General features: G+C 51.3%; 1 protein-coding gene across 1 annotated transcript in view; it reads right to left on the bottom strand.

The window, feature by feature from the left end:
• RFX8 (regulatory factor X8) overlaps positions 1-16,982 on the bottom strand; it is a 53,504-nt gene that overhangs the window by 1,814 nt on the left and 34,708 nt on the right. Inside the window, exons 6-10 of the mRNA XM_065928865.1 lie at positions 16,095-16,153; positions 14,663-14,819; positions 13,220-13,314; positions 7,260-7,374; positions 3,036-3,352 (exon numbers count right to left, since the gene is read on the bottom strand). Of these exons, the coding sequence (XP_065784937.1) occupies positions 3,036-3,352; positions 7,260-7,374; positions 13,220-13,314; positions 14,663-14,819; positions 16,095-16,153 (743 nt within the window). The remainder of the gene's footprint in view (positions 1-3,035; positions 3,353-7,259; positions 7,375-13,219; positions 13,315-14,662; positions 14,820-16,094; positions 16,154-16,982) is intronic.

Below are 16,982 nucleotides of genomic sequence, written 5' to 3'. Positions count from 1 at the left end.
GACTAGTGAGTGCAATGGAAATTAGACAAGCCTAACTTTTCAGTGTTAGAGTGTTTAAGTCATTATAGCTAATTTGGCAGGCTCACCCGAGCACAAGCAGGTTTAATTAATCTCTAATGCATATTACCTTGGATTATCTAACATTTATCTGCTTGTATTGCTTTATTGTATTGTTCAATTATTTAATGTCCTCTCTACTGTTGCCACCAATTAAATATAGGTGGAATGCACCCATTGCAATAAACTTCAGAGTGGCTGGGGATTGGGTAGAGAATGTTCTGGAAAGGTGTTCAGATTAGGAGGTTTTGTTGGAGAAATAATAACAATGACTAGGGTTATGGGTACTTTTTATGCTTTTAAGAATTTTACAAATAATTAACTTATTTATACATCATTATAGCCTATGGAATTAGATGTCTTTATTTCCATTTTGTAGAAGAGGAAGTTGAGGAGCAGACAAATAAAGCAACTTGCCCAAGGTTCTCAGCTCCTCTGTCCATGGGATTTCCCAGACAAGGATACTGGAGTGGGTTGCCATTTCCTTCTCCAGGGCATCTTCCCGACCCAGGGATCCGGCCCATGTCTCCTGCACGGACAGGGGGAGTTTACCACTGAGCCACCTAGGAAACCCGCTTAAGTGGAAGACGTGGAATTTGAACCCAGAAAGTCATGTACCAGAACTGCTCACAGTTGGCTACAGATATTTTCCCAAATCATCAGACTTGAACGTCCACCTCTGACACGCGTCCTGTTAGCACTCCCAAGCGACTGGGGTAAGCCCCCTGACGGGTCCTATCACCAGGTCAGGGTGTGTTCTCCAGAGGGTCAGGGGCCAGGAGAGGGTTCTCTAGGGCACAGTCTGGCCAACCCGTCCCTCCTCCAGACCGAGCTGGGCCTTCTCTCTGCCCACGGCCCTGAATCACCAGCTCAGTGAGTGGAGCCTGAATCGCCTTCTCTCGTTGGCCCAGCACCGCCCCCCAGTCCCTGATCGGGGGCCAGTGTTTTCCCGGTCCTGGTCTCTTCTGTCTTGTTGGCTTCATATACACACCCCCAGGGGAGATGAGTTTCCTATTTACAGACACACATTAGCGTCTCTAGCACCGGGAGCACGGAAGCATTGGGTGTTGAATTTACTATCTCGAGGTCAGCAAATAAATGCCTGATGGAGACAGAGGACTGCTGACTGTGAGAAGTGGCTCTTTTGCTCGTTTCATTTGTCCAGACCAGTGGGTGTCTCGTCCAGTCCGCTCAGTAACAGTCTGCCGAGGTTCTGTGGGCTTGGGATGGGGAAGGGCTGCAGGGCATGGACGGGTGTCCCAGGTGTGCTAGTAGTAAAGAACCCAGCTGCAATGCAGGAGACACAGGTTAGATCCCTGGGTCGGGAAGATCCCCTGGAGAAGGAAATGGCAACCCACTCCAGTATTCTTGCCTGGGAAATCCCACGGACAGAGGAGCCTGGCAGGCTACAGTCTATGGGGTCACAAAGAGCTGGACACGACTGAAGCGACTTAGCATGCACACAGAGCACAGACACTTCCAGCTGTGACTCAGCCACGTGGCTCTGACCACGTTTCACCCAGGTTGAGGTCACGCCCCTGCCTTCAGTGGTCTCCTAAACAGACCCATCTACTCAGAAGGGGAACTTGTGGATGTGAAAAGAATGCCACGTAAAGAGGCCAAGCTTCCAAACATGTGTGCAGGAGTTTTAGAAATTACTACTGACAGTTGTTGTCAAGGTTTTTGTCCTCAACCAGCCCACTCCCCTGCCTCGCATCCAGCTGAACTTCCTGCTGAATGTGCCTCCCCTCCCTGGCATTCGAGACCCCATCTCAGATCTCTGCATCCTGCGTCCTACTCTTCTGGGGGCCTGGGCCACCCTCCTCCCATCTAGCATTGTAGGAGAAGAATGATGAGATCAGGCAGGCCAGGGTGTCAGCCTCTGTTCTGCAGTTCACTTGCTGTGGGCCTCTGGGCCTCTCACTTAGCTTTTCTGAGCCTGTTTCCTCATCCATGGCATGAAAATGATAAGAACCCTGTGCAGGGTTGTATGGCTTTGAGACAACATATATCAAGTGTGCACAGTACATTCGATAAGTAGCCATTCTTACTTTTATTATTTTTTTAATATATATTTTTTAATTTACTAGGCTGCCCCAGGTCTGAGCTGCAGCCCATGGGATCTAGTTCCCTGACCAGGGATCAAACCCAGGCGCCCTGCATTGGGAGTGTGGAGTCTTAGCTACTGGACCACCAGAGAAATCACCTTACTTTTCATTATTTTAATTTTTGGGGTCATGCTGCAAGGCTTTCGGAATCCTAATTTCCCAACCAGGGATCAAACCTCAGGCCCTGAGGCTTCAAGTGCAGAGTCCTACCCACTGGACTACCAGGGAATTCCTGCAATCCTATTTTTTTATCTTTCAAGGTGGGCCCCAATTCCATCCTTTCAAAAATCCCATGTACTCAGACTACTCAGCGTTTCCTTTCTTTAAATGCTGCCAGAGGCATTTTCAGTACATGTCACTCCTCTTGGGTGTAGTGATCTGCTGCTCAGCGAGCCTGTTCACACCCGGCAGGCTCTGGGAGCACCAGGTGAGAGCTGTCCCCGTGTTCCTCAGCTCTCATCAAACCAGGCACGTTTTGGAGCTGAGCAGTGGTCAACAGACACACTGGCAAAATCGCTTAAAGCAGAGATGAATCTAGACTCCTGTGTCCTTGTTTGGACAATGCATAACCCCCTCGATTCTTAGGGCTTCCCTGGTGGCTCAGAGGGTAAAGAATCTGCGTGCGATGCGGGAGACCTGGGTTCAGTCCCTGGGTTGGGAAGACCCCATGGAGAAGGGAATGACAGCCCACTCCAGTATTGCTGCCTGAAGAATCCCATGGACAGAGGAGCCTGGCGGGCTAGAGTCCATGGGATTGCAGAGAGTCAGAAACCACCGAGTGACTAAGCACAGCACCTGGGTTTCCCAGCCCCCGGGTTCTCACTCCCCTGAGGACTCTGCTGGACGGAAGGCGGGCCACGGTGTGCCTACCTTGCTGCCCGTGACGGTGTCCACGAGGAAGCCGGGCACCCTGACCACCACACTGCTCCCCGCTGTGGCACCGGGGCTCTGGCCCCCGCATCTGAGCATCACCCGGGGGAGATCTGCACTCAGGCTTTCACGCTCCTGAGCTGGGGGGCAGTCTGGAGGGTGGTGGGGCTCACGGTCTGGCTGGACAGGACACTGGCCATCTGGCAGTGTCTCCTTGAGACTTCCCACGTCGTCCTCCTCCTCTTCCTCCTCAATGCACGACTGAAGTATGTGAATCACATATTCCAAAAGCAGCAAATGAAACAGGTGCCAGGAGCCTACATTGAAATAACAACCCCCCAGTGAATAAGCAGACAGACAGATGGACAGATAAACAGATCCCAGTGGAACGAACAGCTTTTCCAGGGCGCTCAGCTCCTGTGCACTAGAGCCTCAGTCCTCTTGGCAAAGCCCAAGAGCCCCTGCAGCATCCATCACCCTCGCAGCATCCCATACCCAGAGGACCCCAGAAGGTGACTTTAGCACAAGGCGCTCAGTGAGCTGAGTCATGACGGGAAACATCAACACAGCTGCTGTGAGATGGGGGTAGAGCTGCCCTGCAGAGGAACAGGTGCCCTTCCCAGAGGTGGAGAGCGAGCCCCTCGACTGCCCACTACCTGGCTGCATCTCCTGGGGGAACTGGTGAGGGGCTCAGGGGCTGTCCTTAGGGAGTTGGTGGGCAGTGGCCAGCTGAGTGCTCTGAATCCCAAGGCCTCTGGCTCCAGAAAACAAAAGGATAATTAACATTCAGTTGAGAAACGGGGTAGGGGGAGATCTGGCCTAGAACACTTCTTAAAAGATAATTTTTAAAATTAGTCTTTAGAAATCTTTATTTTAAATTTACTTATTTTTTAATTGAGGGATAATTGTCTTACAGAATTGTGTTGGTTTCTGCCAAACATCAAAAGGTAATTTTTTAATGAAGATAAAACTGTGATTCTCTCACAGATGTAAAATGAACGCATTTCAAAGATTTTAGGGGACTCAATTAATGAGAGAACTAGCAAGCTGCTGCAACTGATTATAGCACTGGGAGCTCAGCCAGGTGCTCTGTGATGACTGATGGGGGAGGGATGGGGCAGTGGGAGGGAGGCCCAGGAGGAGGGGACATATGTTTACATGTAGCCAATTCATGTTGTTGTACAGCAGAAACCAACAGTATAATTGTAAAGCAATTATACTCCAATAAAAATTAAATTTAAAAAAGAGAGAATTCAAAGGACTAAACATACACAGACGTAAAGAATGCCGCTGACGTTAATTTACAAATAGATGCCACACGGCTGTCCTCAGCTGCACCCACCTGACATACTATAGTTTGCATTTCTGGGCAGAAGAACCATATTACCTGTTTGATACAATTTATAAGATTTGTAAAGTAACTCAGACCATGAACATGGCACCAACCCCAAAAGGGTGTGTTGACTCTTTCTGTCCAAGTCAAAGCTTTGCACAAGGGCCACTCGTCTCTGCTAGGTCTTGGGTGAGAGAACCTGGTTCTGTGGCATGACATGGCCTGGTCTGGAATAAGTCAGACCCTGAAACAACTCTTTGCTTGTTTGACTTTGTGAAACCATGGTCCATGTGCAGAGGAAGGACGGGTGGTAGTGAGTACTCTGACTTCATATGAAGGTCCAAGAAGGTAGAGGGGGAAACCACTATAGACCAAGAACTGCACCCACTCTATGAGTAAACAAAGGATGCTGCAGCCATCAAGTCATCACATCACAGCCCCCGACAGTGAGCCCTGGGGGAACTCAGGATGGAGGCAGGGTGTCCACCCCTCATCTAGTAATCAGCTGCTGCAGCCGCCCCAACAGCACCCTCTGAGGAGACTCAGGACGAGAAAACACAGGATACTGGCCCTGGAGCGCTGAGAAGCATATTGAAGGAATGATTTCAGTGAGCCTAGACTCTTGCATCCTCCCATAGATAGAAGAGCACTAAATTCCTTAGGGCTTCCCTGGTGGCTCAGATGGTAAAGAATCTGCCTGCAATGCAGGAGACCCAGGTTCGATCCCTAGGTTGGGAAGATCCCCTGGAAGAGGGCAAGGCAACCCACTCCTGTATTCTTGCCTGGAAAATCCCATGGACAGAGGAGCCTGGCAGGGTGCAGTCCATAGGGTCACAAAGAGTCAGTCATGACTGAGCGACTAATACACACACACACACAAATTCCTTAACTTGAGATGTCAGGTTTTCTTTAATCAACAGCAAACTTTTGATGGTCCCACTACTTGATCTTTGTTGCAAAAACCTCATATACAGCCTGGCTCCGCCCCTCACCTCTTCAGTCCCTCAGAGCTACCTGAGATGCTGTGTCCTAGGCTTAAGTCCTCAGTTTTGTCCACTGAATAAAACGTAACTCTTAACTTTCAGGTTGTGCATTTTTTTCAGTCGGCAGTACCAACGACTGAAAGGGCTGGTTTTCCTTTTGTGGTTGCACCTGAACTCTGCCCTGGAAGAGCATCAACATTAAGCCTGTCATCCTGACCTTCGTGGGCAGAGCCTCACGATGAATGGGTGTCACCTGTGTGGCTGCTTACAGCCGAAACCCTCCACAGAGACCTGGAGTTTGCAGAATGGTCTAGAACTGGGCGTGTCTGCTCTCATGCGGTGGAGGCTCTGTCTGTCTGTCCACGGCTGTGTGTCCAGTGTCCAGGAAGGTGCCTGGGACTTTGCAGGGATGCACAGGTGTCTGCTGAAATGAGTGATCCTCTCCTGCGGGCCTCGGGGGTGACGGTCCCTCCCCACGACTCTCCTGTGCTGTGCGTCAGCACCACAGCTGTGACAGGTGAGACCTCTGCTAGCACAGGAAGCCCATCCACTTGACAAGAAAGTTTGCAAGGCACGCTCTGCTTTATCCTTCTCCACACAGCGGCGTCAGTCACTCAGTTGTGCCCAGCTCTTTGTGACACCAGGCTCCTCTGTCTATGGAGTTCTCCAGGCAAGGATACTGGAGTGGGTAGCCATTCCCTTCTCCAGGGCGTCGTCCCGATCCAGGGATTGAACCCAGGTCTCCTGCACGGGCAGGTGGATACCTTACTGTCTGAGTCAGCAGGGAAGCCCTCAGAGGCAGCTTTATCAATTGTTATTCCTGGAAGTTAAATCCAGGTGCCCCAAAGAACCCATTTTTCCCCTCCGTTTTGGTTGGGAGTAAAAGAGGGTGCCTGGTTCTTTTCTCAGAATGTCCCAAAGCAGATAATTCAAAAGTCAGAGGAGGTTTCCTGCGTATCTGACAATGATGGCAGGGGAATGATAAAAGAAACTTCTACATATAGAACTCTAGAGGAGGCATCTGGCTTTACACATGAATGAACTTGACTCTGATGCTAACGAAAATAGTATCAAACTCGTGGCCTATCAACCCTACACAGGTCCTCTGCTTTGAAATGTTAGAGAAAAGGACATATTGACCAGAAGTAAAGAACGTCCATGTTGGAAACAAAGATTAAATGCCCCCCTTCCGGGGACGCCATCGCTGGTCCTCCTTCAATGATAGGTCTCCCTTTCCAGGTGCCAAGGCCATGCTGACTTGCTGGTCTCTCTCTCCCTTTTTTTAAACCTTGAAGAAATGGAAGCCTGACTTGTTTAATGTTCTTTGTTCTGACAAGATATGAAACTGTGCTGCTCTCCAGAGCAGCTTCTCAGGGTCATCTGGGGAGCAGACTTGCGGGCTAGTCCTAATGTGTGTGTGTTAAGTCACTTCAGTCGTGTCTGACTCTCTGTGACCCCATGGACTGTAGCCCCCAGGCTCCTCTGTCCATGGGATTCTCCAGGCAAGAACACTGCAGTGGGTTGCCATGCCCTCCCCCAGGGGATCTTCCTGACCCAGGGACTGAACCCACATCTCCGGCATTGACAGGAGGATTGTTTACCAGCAGTGGTACCTGGGAGGGCGAGTCTTCAGTCTGGCTCAAGTAAAACTTTGTTCTTATTTTTGATTGTTTACTGATTATTTTCATGGACAGGAGAGTGAGGCAGGGCCCAACCATTTGATGAATTATCGTGTTGTTGCCATAAAAAGATTAGCGTGGTTTTGTGTGATTCTGTGTCCGTGTTGTATTTCACATAAAAAGGCGAGAAGACGGTGAGTGGGTTTCACGTGGCCATGTGGAAAGCCCCGAGGCTGCGACCACAGCTGTGACGGGCAGGCTCCGCAACACTGCGTGTTCTCGGACTTACCGAAGCTGTCTCTGTGACAGAGGGTCATGGCTCTGCTCACTGCCGTGAGGAGGAAGTTCCACCTCAGCTGGAAGCTGGCGGCCAACTGGATAAACTCCTCTTTGCTTCTGCTTGGCTGTTACATTTTAGAGAGAGGGAAAAAAAAATGCTGGGGTTTATGATAAAAATTGAGGCGAGCATGTTGTCAAAGTTGCCCACGGGGGGTGCAGACGCTGACGTGGGCTGAGGGGGAGAGGAGGCAGGAAGGGCCGGGTGAGAGGAGCCCCAGGCCTGGTCTCTTGCCATCCCTGGCTGAGGGTGATTCCTGGCAAGACCTTCTGAAGTGGGGGAGAGAAGGCAGGGGGTGGGAGAGGGGCCCACTTCTTTTTTTAATCCCTCACAAGTTTTTAAAAAGAGGTCACTTGTGAGGACCCCTCCAGGGTGACCCCTGCAGGGCAGTCCTGCTGAGGCCCCCTTGCCGTTGGGGACATCGGGGGCTCATTTATACTTGGCAAATCTGATGCTGTGGCAAGGGGGCCCGGAATCCCACAGTGCTGGGAGGAAGGGGGCTGATTTTGGAAAGCACCACGCTGGCTGCTGCACTGGGTGAGTTATCGAGGCCCGGAAGGTCCACCTGTGTGGTCATCCGATGGCCTGAGTGGCAGTAAACTGGGGACTGGGGGATGCTGTATGTGCAGACCAAGGAACTCCCCCGCCAGACCGACAGCAGCCTTGGGCTGCAGTTCTGGTGAATTACAAACTGGCAGCGCCACAGGAGTTCCCCAGCACAGGCTGGGGTGAACCCCCTGAACCGCCCCTGCATGGGGACCACCCACAGTCTCAACCACAGTCTCCAAGGAAGAGCTGCGGTGACCGGCCAGGAATAAAGAGGTGCCTTTCCATCTCTGCTTATCTTCAGCCCCCACCGAGAACCCCCAAAGGACCACTCGGGACTCTGGGTGGGTGTGGACCTGTAACCAAGCAAGACCCTATGGGGGGGCCTCCCTGGGACAGACACCCCCCACCCCCACCCTCTGCTGGGGCTCCTTGCTGAAGTACCCGGATGATAGCATCTTCAGTATTTTTCCCGAGTTTTTCCAATGCTAAACATCACCAACAAGTGGAAGATACTAACTACTTGATGATGAGGAGCACACAGCCCGCAGGCCTTCCAGTGTCTAAGGACCAGTAAGGTTAACTGCCCTGTTATCTCAACATCAGCCAATCAGAGAACTGTGCAAAAGCTAATCACACACCCGAGACCCGCCCACCTGACCCAGCTCTTGAAAATGCTTTGCCGAAAACACTCTCCGACATAAATCACAGCAAGATCTTCTTTGACCCACCTCCCAGAATATTGGAAATAAAAGCAAAAATAAACAAATGGGACCTAATGAAAATTAAAAGCTTTTGCACAACAAAGGAAACTATAAGCAAGGTGAAAAGACAGCCCTCAGATTGGGAGAAAATAATAGCAAATGAGGAAACAGACAAAGGATTAATCTCAAAAATATACAAGCAACTCCTGAAGCTCAATTCCAGAAAAATAAATGACCCAATCAAAAAATGGGCCAAAGAACTAAATAGACATTTCTCCAAAGAAGACATACAGATGGCTAACAAACACATGAAAAGATGCTCAACATCACTCATTATCAGAGAAATGCAAATCAAAACCACAACGAGGTACCATTACACGCCAGTCAGGATGGCCGCTATCCAAAAGTCTACAAGCAATAAATGCTGGAGAGGGTGTGGAGAAAAGAGAAACCTCTTACACTGTTGGTGGGAATGCAAACTAGTACAGCCACTATGGAAAACAGTGTGGAGATTTCTTAAAAAACTGGAAATAGAACTACCATATGACCCAGCAATACCACTTCTGGGCATACACACTGAGGAATCCAGATCTGAAAGAGACACATGCACCCCAATGTTCATTGCAGCACTGTTTATAATAGCCAGGACATGGAAGCAACCTAGATGCCCATCAGCAGATGAATGGATACGGAAGCTGTGGTACATATACACCATGGAATATTATGCAGCCGTTAAAAAGAATTCATTTGAATCAGTTCTAATGAGATGGATGAAACTGGAGCCCATTATACAGGGTGAAGTAAGCCAGAAAGATAAAGAACATTACAGTATACTAACACATATATACGGAATTTAGAAAGATGGTAACGATGACCCTATATGCAGGGCAGAAGAAGAGATGCAGAAGTACAGAACAGACTTTTGAACTCTGTGGGAGAAGGTGAGGGTGGGATGTTTCGAAAGAACAGCATGTATATTATCTGTGGTGAAACAGACCACCAGCCCAGGTGGGATGCATGAGTCAAGTGCTCGGGCCTGGTGGGCTGGGAAGACCCAGAGGAATCGGGTGGAGAGGGAGGTGGGATGGGGGACCGGGATGGGGAATATGTGTAACTCTATGGCTGATTCATATCAATGTATGACAAAACCCACTGGAAAAAACAAAAAAAAAGAAAATGCTTTGCCGAAGGCCTCTGGGGGAGTTTTGAGCATAAGCCACCCGTTCTCCTTGCATGGCCCTGCAATAAACCTTTCTCTGCCCCAGCCTCTGACGTTCCAGTCTGTTCGGCTTCACAGTGCATCCTGAACATGAACCTGGGTTTGGTAACAGACTCCCCTTAGCAGTGGCATCCTCTCCCCATGCCTCTAGACCTCCTGGATAGGGGGGCTCTTGGGAGGACCCCTGCTGGGGTTCAGGACACACAAAGATGTCCCTAGAGCACCCAGAGAAGGCGCAGTGGGCAATCTCAGCCCAATCTCCGAGCCTTCCTCCTCTTTGCCAGTAGTATGACGCCTTGGGTTTCCACGTTTAGAAATTACTCTTTGGTCCAAACTGCACGAGAACTGGGGGAGCCAAATGAAACACAACACAGCTGAGCGTCTCCGTGTGTCCCAGATGCTGACAACTTGAGATGATTAGTCTTGGACATGTCTGAGGCTTCACATTTTAACAGTCTGAGTATTTTATTGACAATAGTCTTTTTTTTTTTTTTTAATCAGACAAGCTATTTTAGAAAAACAAGCCCATCAAATGCAGGCAGTCACAAAACCACCGCTTTCCTAAGATGTCTCTTTCATGAGGGCTGTGGGGGTGAGGGCGGACACACCACGTCACGTGGGTCAAACTCAGGATGGGCCTGTGCCGCTGTGGGCAGGACTGGTGCCCATGATCTCAGTGGGTTTAGCTGGGGTACAGCTGAGGCCTCGTGGGTGCCTGAAACAAGGACCAGAGGACAGGGAGCTTCACCCTACTGAACAAATTGAAGCCTCCACAGCTATGCAACTGCGCACGTGACCTCTGGTACAAGTGAGCTTTGCCAAGGACCAAGGAGGGGAGAAATCAAAACCACACAGCGGGGCTTCCCTGACAGCTCACTGGTAAAGCGCCCACCTGCCAACCTAGACGCTGGTTCGATCCCTGATCTGGGAAGACCCCACATGCTGTGGAGCAGCTAAGCCCATGTGCCACAACTACGGAACCAGAGTTCTAGAATCTGGGAGCCACAACTACCGAGCCCATGTGCTGCAACCACCGAAGCCTGTGCAGCTCAGAGCCAGTGCTCCGCCCGAGGAGAAGCCAACGCAACTGGAGAGTCACCTCCGCTCACTGCAACTAGAGGGAAGTCCATAGAGCAAGGAGACCCAGCCAAAAATAAACAGACAAGTACAATTATTAAGGAAAATACACAGAATCTGGAAAGATTATTTCTAAGAAGCAAAGAATAAGAATAGATGCCTGCCAAGTCTTAGAACCCAGCTGTCAAGCTCCTCCCTGGGCTTTCTGGGGGAGGGAGGGGTTGGGAAGACCTGTTGTTGGAGACTTCTGGAGAAAACTCGAGTCACTTTCTGGTTCCAGGCCCTCCAGGTCCTTGCTCTCTGGTGCAGAGATGTCTCCCCTCTTCCCTAGACTGGTACCCTGCTTTCCCTATGCCCACCCCACTCCTGCTGACCTCTCTCAGGAAGGCTGTCTCCCTTTCTCAGCTGAATTTACTCTTACCTGCCCTTCACTTCCCAGTCATGCCCATTCCCAGATGCCTTAGCTTTCAGAGGGTGGTGTCTTCATAGGCAGAAGGCCCGCTGTTTGGGGTCCACTGGGGCCTGGTGCTGGGGTTCCCCCAATAGCATTGTCAGCTCCGACAAGGTGACTGGAATCAGCCTTTGGCAGGAGGTGCTCTCTGGAGGAGGCCCCTTCCATCCTGTCTTTAACCTCGAACCAGGCACCAACCCCCACCACCTCCCCGGCCCTGCTCTGCTCATTTCCTGCCCAAGCACACCTTTCAGACCTTTTGATCATGCAATGCTCTGCCTGAGGTATTGCTTCTTTCTGCAGATTAAAGACATGGAAATGAAGAGTAAGGGTCAACAGATGACCAGATCTCTTCCCCAGCTTCCCCTTCAGTAATCTCCTGAACAAACTGTGTGAAGAAGAGCGCATCTAAAGAGAAGGAAACGGTAACCCATTCCAGTATTCCTGCCTGGAGAATCCCACGGACAGAGGAGTCTGGCAGCCTACAGTCCATGGGGTTGCAAAGAGTCGGACACAACGGACGCACACATGCACGCATGACAAAAAAATAAAAAGAGAGAGAGAAACCGCAAGGAGTGGACGAGCCTGGACACAAGCCTGGATGCAGTGGAGGACGGCGAGGACCCTTCCCTCCTCTTCTCAGCGATTAACTGAGATCACCTCCCCATTTCCCTTTAAAGATGTTCAGGGCCACGCAGAATCTCTAGAGGTGGTCTTGGGGACACCGAGTTTCATCATCTCTCCAGACTGCAAGCGTTCTGATCAAAAGCAATTTTCTTCTCTACCAACATTTGCTTCACTCCAGTACTGATTTCTGAGCAGTGAGCGGCCGAACCTGATTCAGTAACGTGACTGCTGATACCACTCATGATGACAATCAAGCCAAAGGGCGTACTGAACCCAAGTGACATGTCTGTTAGAAGGAGCAAACCCACTCACATCCAAAACCAATTCATCCTGGCTTTCATGAACCCAAGCCTGACACTTTACTGGGCCTGCATGTAAAACCCCCATATGAACACCGTTCTCCCTGAGAAATGGAGTATCTCCTGCCATATCAGTAAACTAGGATGTCACAGTCATCAGTGATTCCAGCCCTCCAAAAGTGAATTCCTGAGCCCTAAGGGCACACCGAGGAATGAAAAGAATACCTGCAATCTGGCATCCATAAGGCTGCAGCCACTCCCTACGGTGAGCCCTGAGGAACTCTGGGTGTGAAAAACACAGGATTCTGGGCCCAGATAGCTGAGATGCATATGAAAGGAATGATTTCAGAGAGCCCAAACTCTTGCATCTTCTTGCATCTTCCATACACAGAAAAGCACTAAATTGCTTAACTTGGGATATCTGGTTTTCTTTAATTCACAAAACACTTTTGATGTTCAGACTACCTGCCCTTTGTTGCAAATTTCTACATAACCTGACTCTTCCCTCTGCCTCCTTGCAGCAGTTCTCTCAGGATCATTTGAGATGTTGTCTCCCATGCTTGAAGTCCTAAAAATTTCCACTGAATTAAACATAAAACTCTCAACTTTTAGGCTGTGACTTTAAGTCGATATCCCTCCATAGACAAACCCATCTCCCTCCTAAACACTCCTGCTTGGTGTTCACACACTCACAAGGGCAACACACTCACACTTACCTGCCTACACCCACACACACACATGCTCACCCATGCACACGTGCGCCACTTGCAAGCAGACACACACACACGCTTGTATGAGGTACAAGCCTCCGAGACACCACTTCCCCATCCCGAAGTGCCATCCTGGCCATAACACACTGTTGTCCAGAGACCCAGAGAAAACCCTTTCCCTCTGCACAGGTCCTGAGCACTCAGTGCTATAATGTAGCCAGAATGACCAACACTTGCTTCTTCTCTTAAAAAAAAAAAAGAGTATATATGCTTTTGTACCTGGAAGACAAATTCTTGGAGATTTGAAGACAGACAATTCATGAATACACTGAGATCTGTTGACGTCCCCAGCAAAGAAATTAAACTGCTCAAACCTATCAACAGACAAAACAAACCAAAAGATGGTGAGCCAAGCGGCAGAATTTCCCGGTAGGTATTTGTATACCAGGTAACCTAGGGACCATATCCTCACAGCGGGTTCAAAGGCAGCCCCTGGGGCCTCACACTCATTGTGAACACAAAGGCTGCCTTCTTGGGTCGGATGTGTCAGCCCAGGTCATCTGGTTCAGAGCTCTGTGCTCTTGCCTTCCAGCGACCCCCTCTGCTCCTTGTTGAAATGGGAAGAAAGATTTTGAAATCATAACTACACCTTGTAATTATGCAGAACCTGGCTCCAAGTGAGCTCACTGCATGATACAGACATGACCTCACCATCCCCGCTGTTTTTATAAAGGGGATGAAGGACATCAAAGCCGCTGAGGGATGTTAGGTGCCTTGCCGGGGGCTGTGGACTCTGGCAGCACAGACCTGAGGGGTGGAGGCTGGCAAGTGATGGAGGGACTAGGGCCCCCCACCTGTGCAGGCAGCAGTGAGGGAGACAGGGTGGAAGGACAGCCTTTGGTCCCCCCACCTGAGGGCCACCACATGTCAGGAAGATTTGGAAAACCCAGTGGACTGCCTCGGCCCTGGAAGAGGCCTCGCCAGGCTCCGTCTGGAAGTCTTTCCAGGCACACCTCGAGCATGTACCTGTCAGGTGTCATGCTGTCTCCCTGCCGGATCTGTGCCCCCTTGGGGAGACACACAAGGAAGCCATCAGGAGCCCGGGAGCCCCTGGAAGGCTGGCCCGCACCTGGGGGAGAGGCCTCACGCCTCCTGGGGCCCCCTGAGCTTGGGCTGAGGGTGACAGCAAGCTTTGGGGAGTCACCTGGGGTTTCCAGCGGAGTCAGCGGCCTGGGAGGGGGGTTTCCATAGCCCTGAGGTCTATTGGGTTTGGTGTACACTTTTCAGATGCTGGTTTGGTTGGAGGGGAGTCTCCTGGGGGAGGATCTGCGATTTGGGACAGCCAGGTAGTAGGGAGTGGGGAGATCTTCAAGAGACAGTTGAGTGGTGGGGAAGGGGCTACTTATCAAGAACTGTTGTTGTTGTTTAGTTGCTGGGTCACATCCGACTCTTTGCAACCCCATGGACTGTAACCCACCAGGCTCCTCTGTCCGTGGGATTTCCCAGCCAAGAATACTGGAGTGGGTTGCCATTTCCTTCTTCAGGAGATATTCCTGACCCGGGAATTGAACCCATGTCTCCTGCATTGGCGGACGGATTCTTTACCACTGAGCCACCAGCGAAGCCCCGAGTTATTTCAGTAGTTTCATATATTAGGGATGGCCGTGCCAGCCCCGATCATATACCAAACACTGCACAAAGAGGTGGCTGAAGGAGGATTACATTTCATCTCTGTGTTCTCTTCCAGGACATCGGCACCGCTCAGGTCCCTAGGCAGGACTTTCTGGGAAATATCCAAAACGCCATGATGTAAGATGGTGCATAGATCCGTCTTCAGGACGCTGACCCTCCTGCTGTTTCTCAGCACCATCCTCATGGTCTGAAGACAAAGGGCACACACAACACTTAATGAAGTCTCATCATCCTACTGTAGCCTGATGCCCCCTCTCCAAATTACCATGGTTTTGTAGTTATCAAAGAGAAAGAACAGTGGATTGAGGGTATTGCCCATTAAAATGGAATCCCAGCAGACAATGAAAATGTCTGAATTTCCCACATTCTAGAACTGCCTTTCTGAAATGCAGCATTTAGAACGCTTCTGCCTGGGGGCAGGTGGGTGCGGGGTCTCAGGGCCTGTGGTGCCTCCTCTCCCAGCCCCTGATCCTCTGTGCCCCCAGCAAGGAGCCTGAATGCTCCAGAGAGAGAACCAGTGGCTGACTCGGGGTCTGCAAGGCAAGTGTGTTTCTGGAAAAGCAAAAGGTGGGCGGGCTCTACAGGGTGGCCGAGCGGACTCAGAAATCGTGTCTTTTCTTCCTCTGGGAGCCCTGGGCAGTGAATTTGGCCTCCAATGTCCAAAGGGATGCTTCCCTGGTGGCTCAGCAGTAAAGAGTCAGCCTGCTGGTGCAGGAGACATAGGAGATATGGGTTCAATCCCTGGGTCAGGAAGATCCCCTTGGAGAAACGAATGGAAACCCACTCCAGTATTCTTGCCTGGAGCAACCCATGGACAGAGGAGCCTGGCGGGTTATAGTCCATGCAGATACAAAGAGTTGGACACGACTGAGCACGCACATGCACGTCCGAGAATGATCCAATCCCTGCCACATTCAGGGTGGGTCACCCGTATCCCAGCCCTGGGAACAGGCGCCACAGCCACTTCAGTTTTATGGAGAGGAAACGGGCCCTTGGGTGCTAAGTAAAACCCCTGGGCAACACTGAAGGGCTGGTTCTGGAGCCTGAGGTGGCTGCTCCAGACGGGTTGGGATGGAGGTTGTGTTGCAAAGTCGTGGCCGTTGGCCCTCGAACACAGATGGGGGAACCAGGTAGAGGGGCTGGGTCTGAGGGAAAAGTTCTGCGCCGGGAGGATGGAGACTGTCAAAGGCGGGATTGGTTGGACGCCTCCCTGGCTGGGGCTGCTTTAGGGCAGAGGGCTGGTCCCCGGCTCTGTCCCCATCTGCTGCCATGGGATTTCACAGATTCCAGAACCTTTTCTCTGGCCCCTCTCCCTGCGCCTCTAACACTGAAGCTGCGTGGTCACGCAAGACAGAGAAGGTCAGAGCTCAGAACCTGGTGGCCCCAACACATATCGGGGCGGGCGGGTGTGGGGCCAGGACAGGGCCTGCTGTCTGCTTCGGGGGATACTCAGGAAACCTACCTTCGCCATGTTGGAAAGGTATGTCTTTCTTCTTAGCCTTTTGACAAACACAGTAACCTCTGTCAAGAACAATACACATGGCCATTACTGATTCTGCAACTTCACGCTCACGTGAATGACTGGGGGTGGCGGCAGGGAGCAGGCTGGCAGAGAAGGCACACACGGGTGGTGCCCGGAGCTGGCACACCTGTCTGCCCAGAATGGCCAGCCGCCTCCCTGCCCCACACAGCCAGGCCCCCCGTACCCTTGCTCCCGTGCCCTTCCCCGCATGGCTCTAGATCCTCTGGGGGCAAGGTGATAACCCCCTACCCCCCACCCAGTGCTGGAAACGCGGTGTCAGCAGCACCTGCCTCGGGGGCTCTGTGGACTTGAGCATTGTGCCCAGGAACTCTGAGTTCCTCCAACTTCCACATCCTTGCACGCTCTCCTTGGGAAATGACCAGAAATGAGAAAATGAGAGGGGATGCCCTCCTGGATGGACTCATTCACTCATTTTATTCATGCGTTCGTTCACAGGGATACTCCCTCCAGCGCATTCCTCCAGCAGCTGGAGGAAGGAGAGGGACCTCCATTCTCCAGGGGCTCCCGGCTAGGGACGGGTGACCAGTGCACAGTCTCCCACCAACACAAGCCACAGGGAGAAAGAGCGAAGGCTTCTTGGGGTAGAAAGTGCCGGGAGCAGCTCCACCTGGAAGTGGATCTTCAGTCTGGGTAGGAGTTGGCCAGGCAAGGGGCTGGGGGAGGCCGATGGGGTACAAACAGCAGCAGGAACAGGGCTTCCTGGGCACCAGCAGTCAGGAGTCTCTGGGGAGCACCAGTGGGTGCTGGAGGTTCCTGGGGCAGGGGGGCAGGGATGGGTCAGAGGTCAAGCAGTGGCGGAGAGTGGCC

This window comes from Muntiacus reevesi, chromosome 3 (assembly GCF_963930625.1).
Source record: "Muntiacus reevesi chromosome 3, mMunRee1.1, whole genome shotgun sequence".
NCBI classification, from domain to species: domain Eukaryota; kingdom Metazoa; phylum Chordata; class Mammalia; order Artiodactyla; family Cervidae; genus Muntiacus; species Muntiacus reevesi.
Note: the sequence above shows the minus strand (reverse complement) of the source record. Positions and strands in the feature narration are given on the sequence as shown.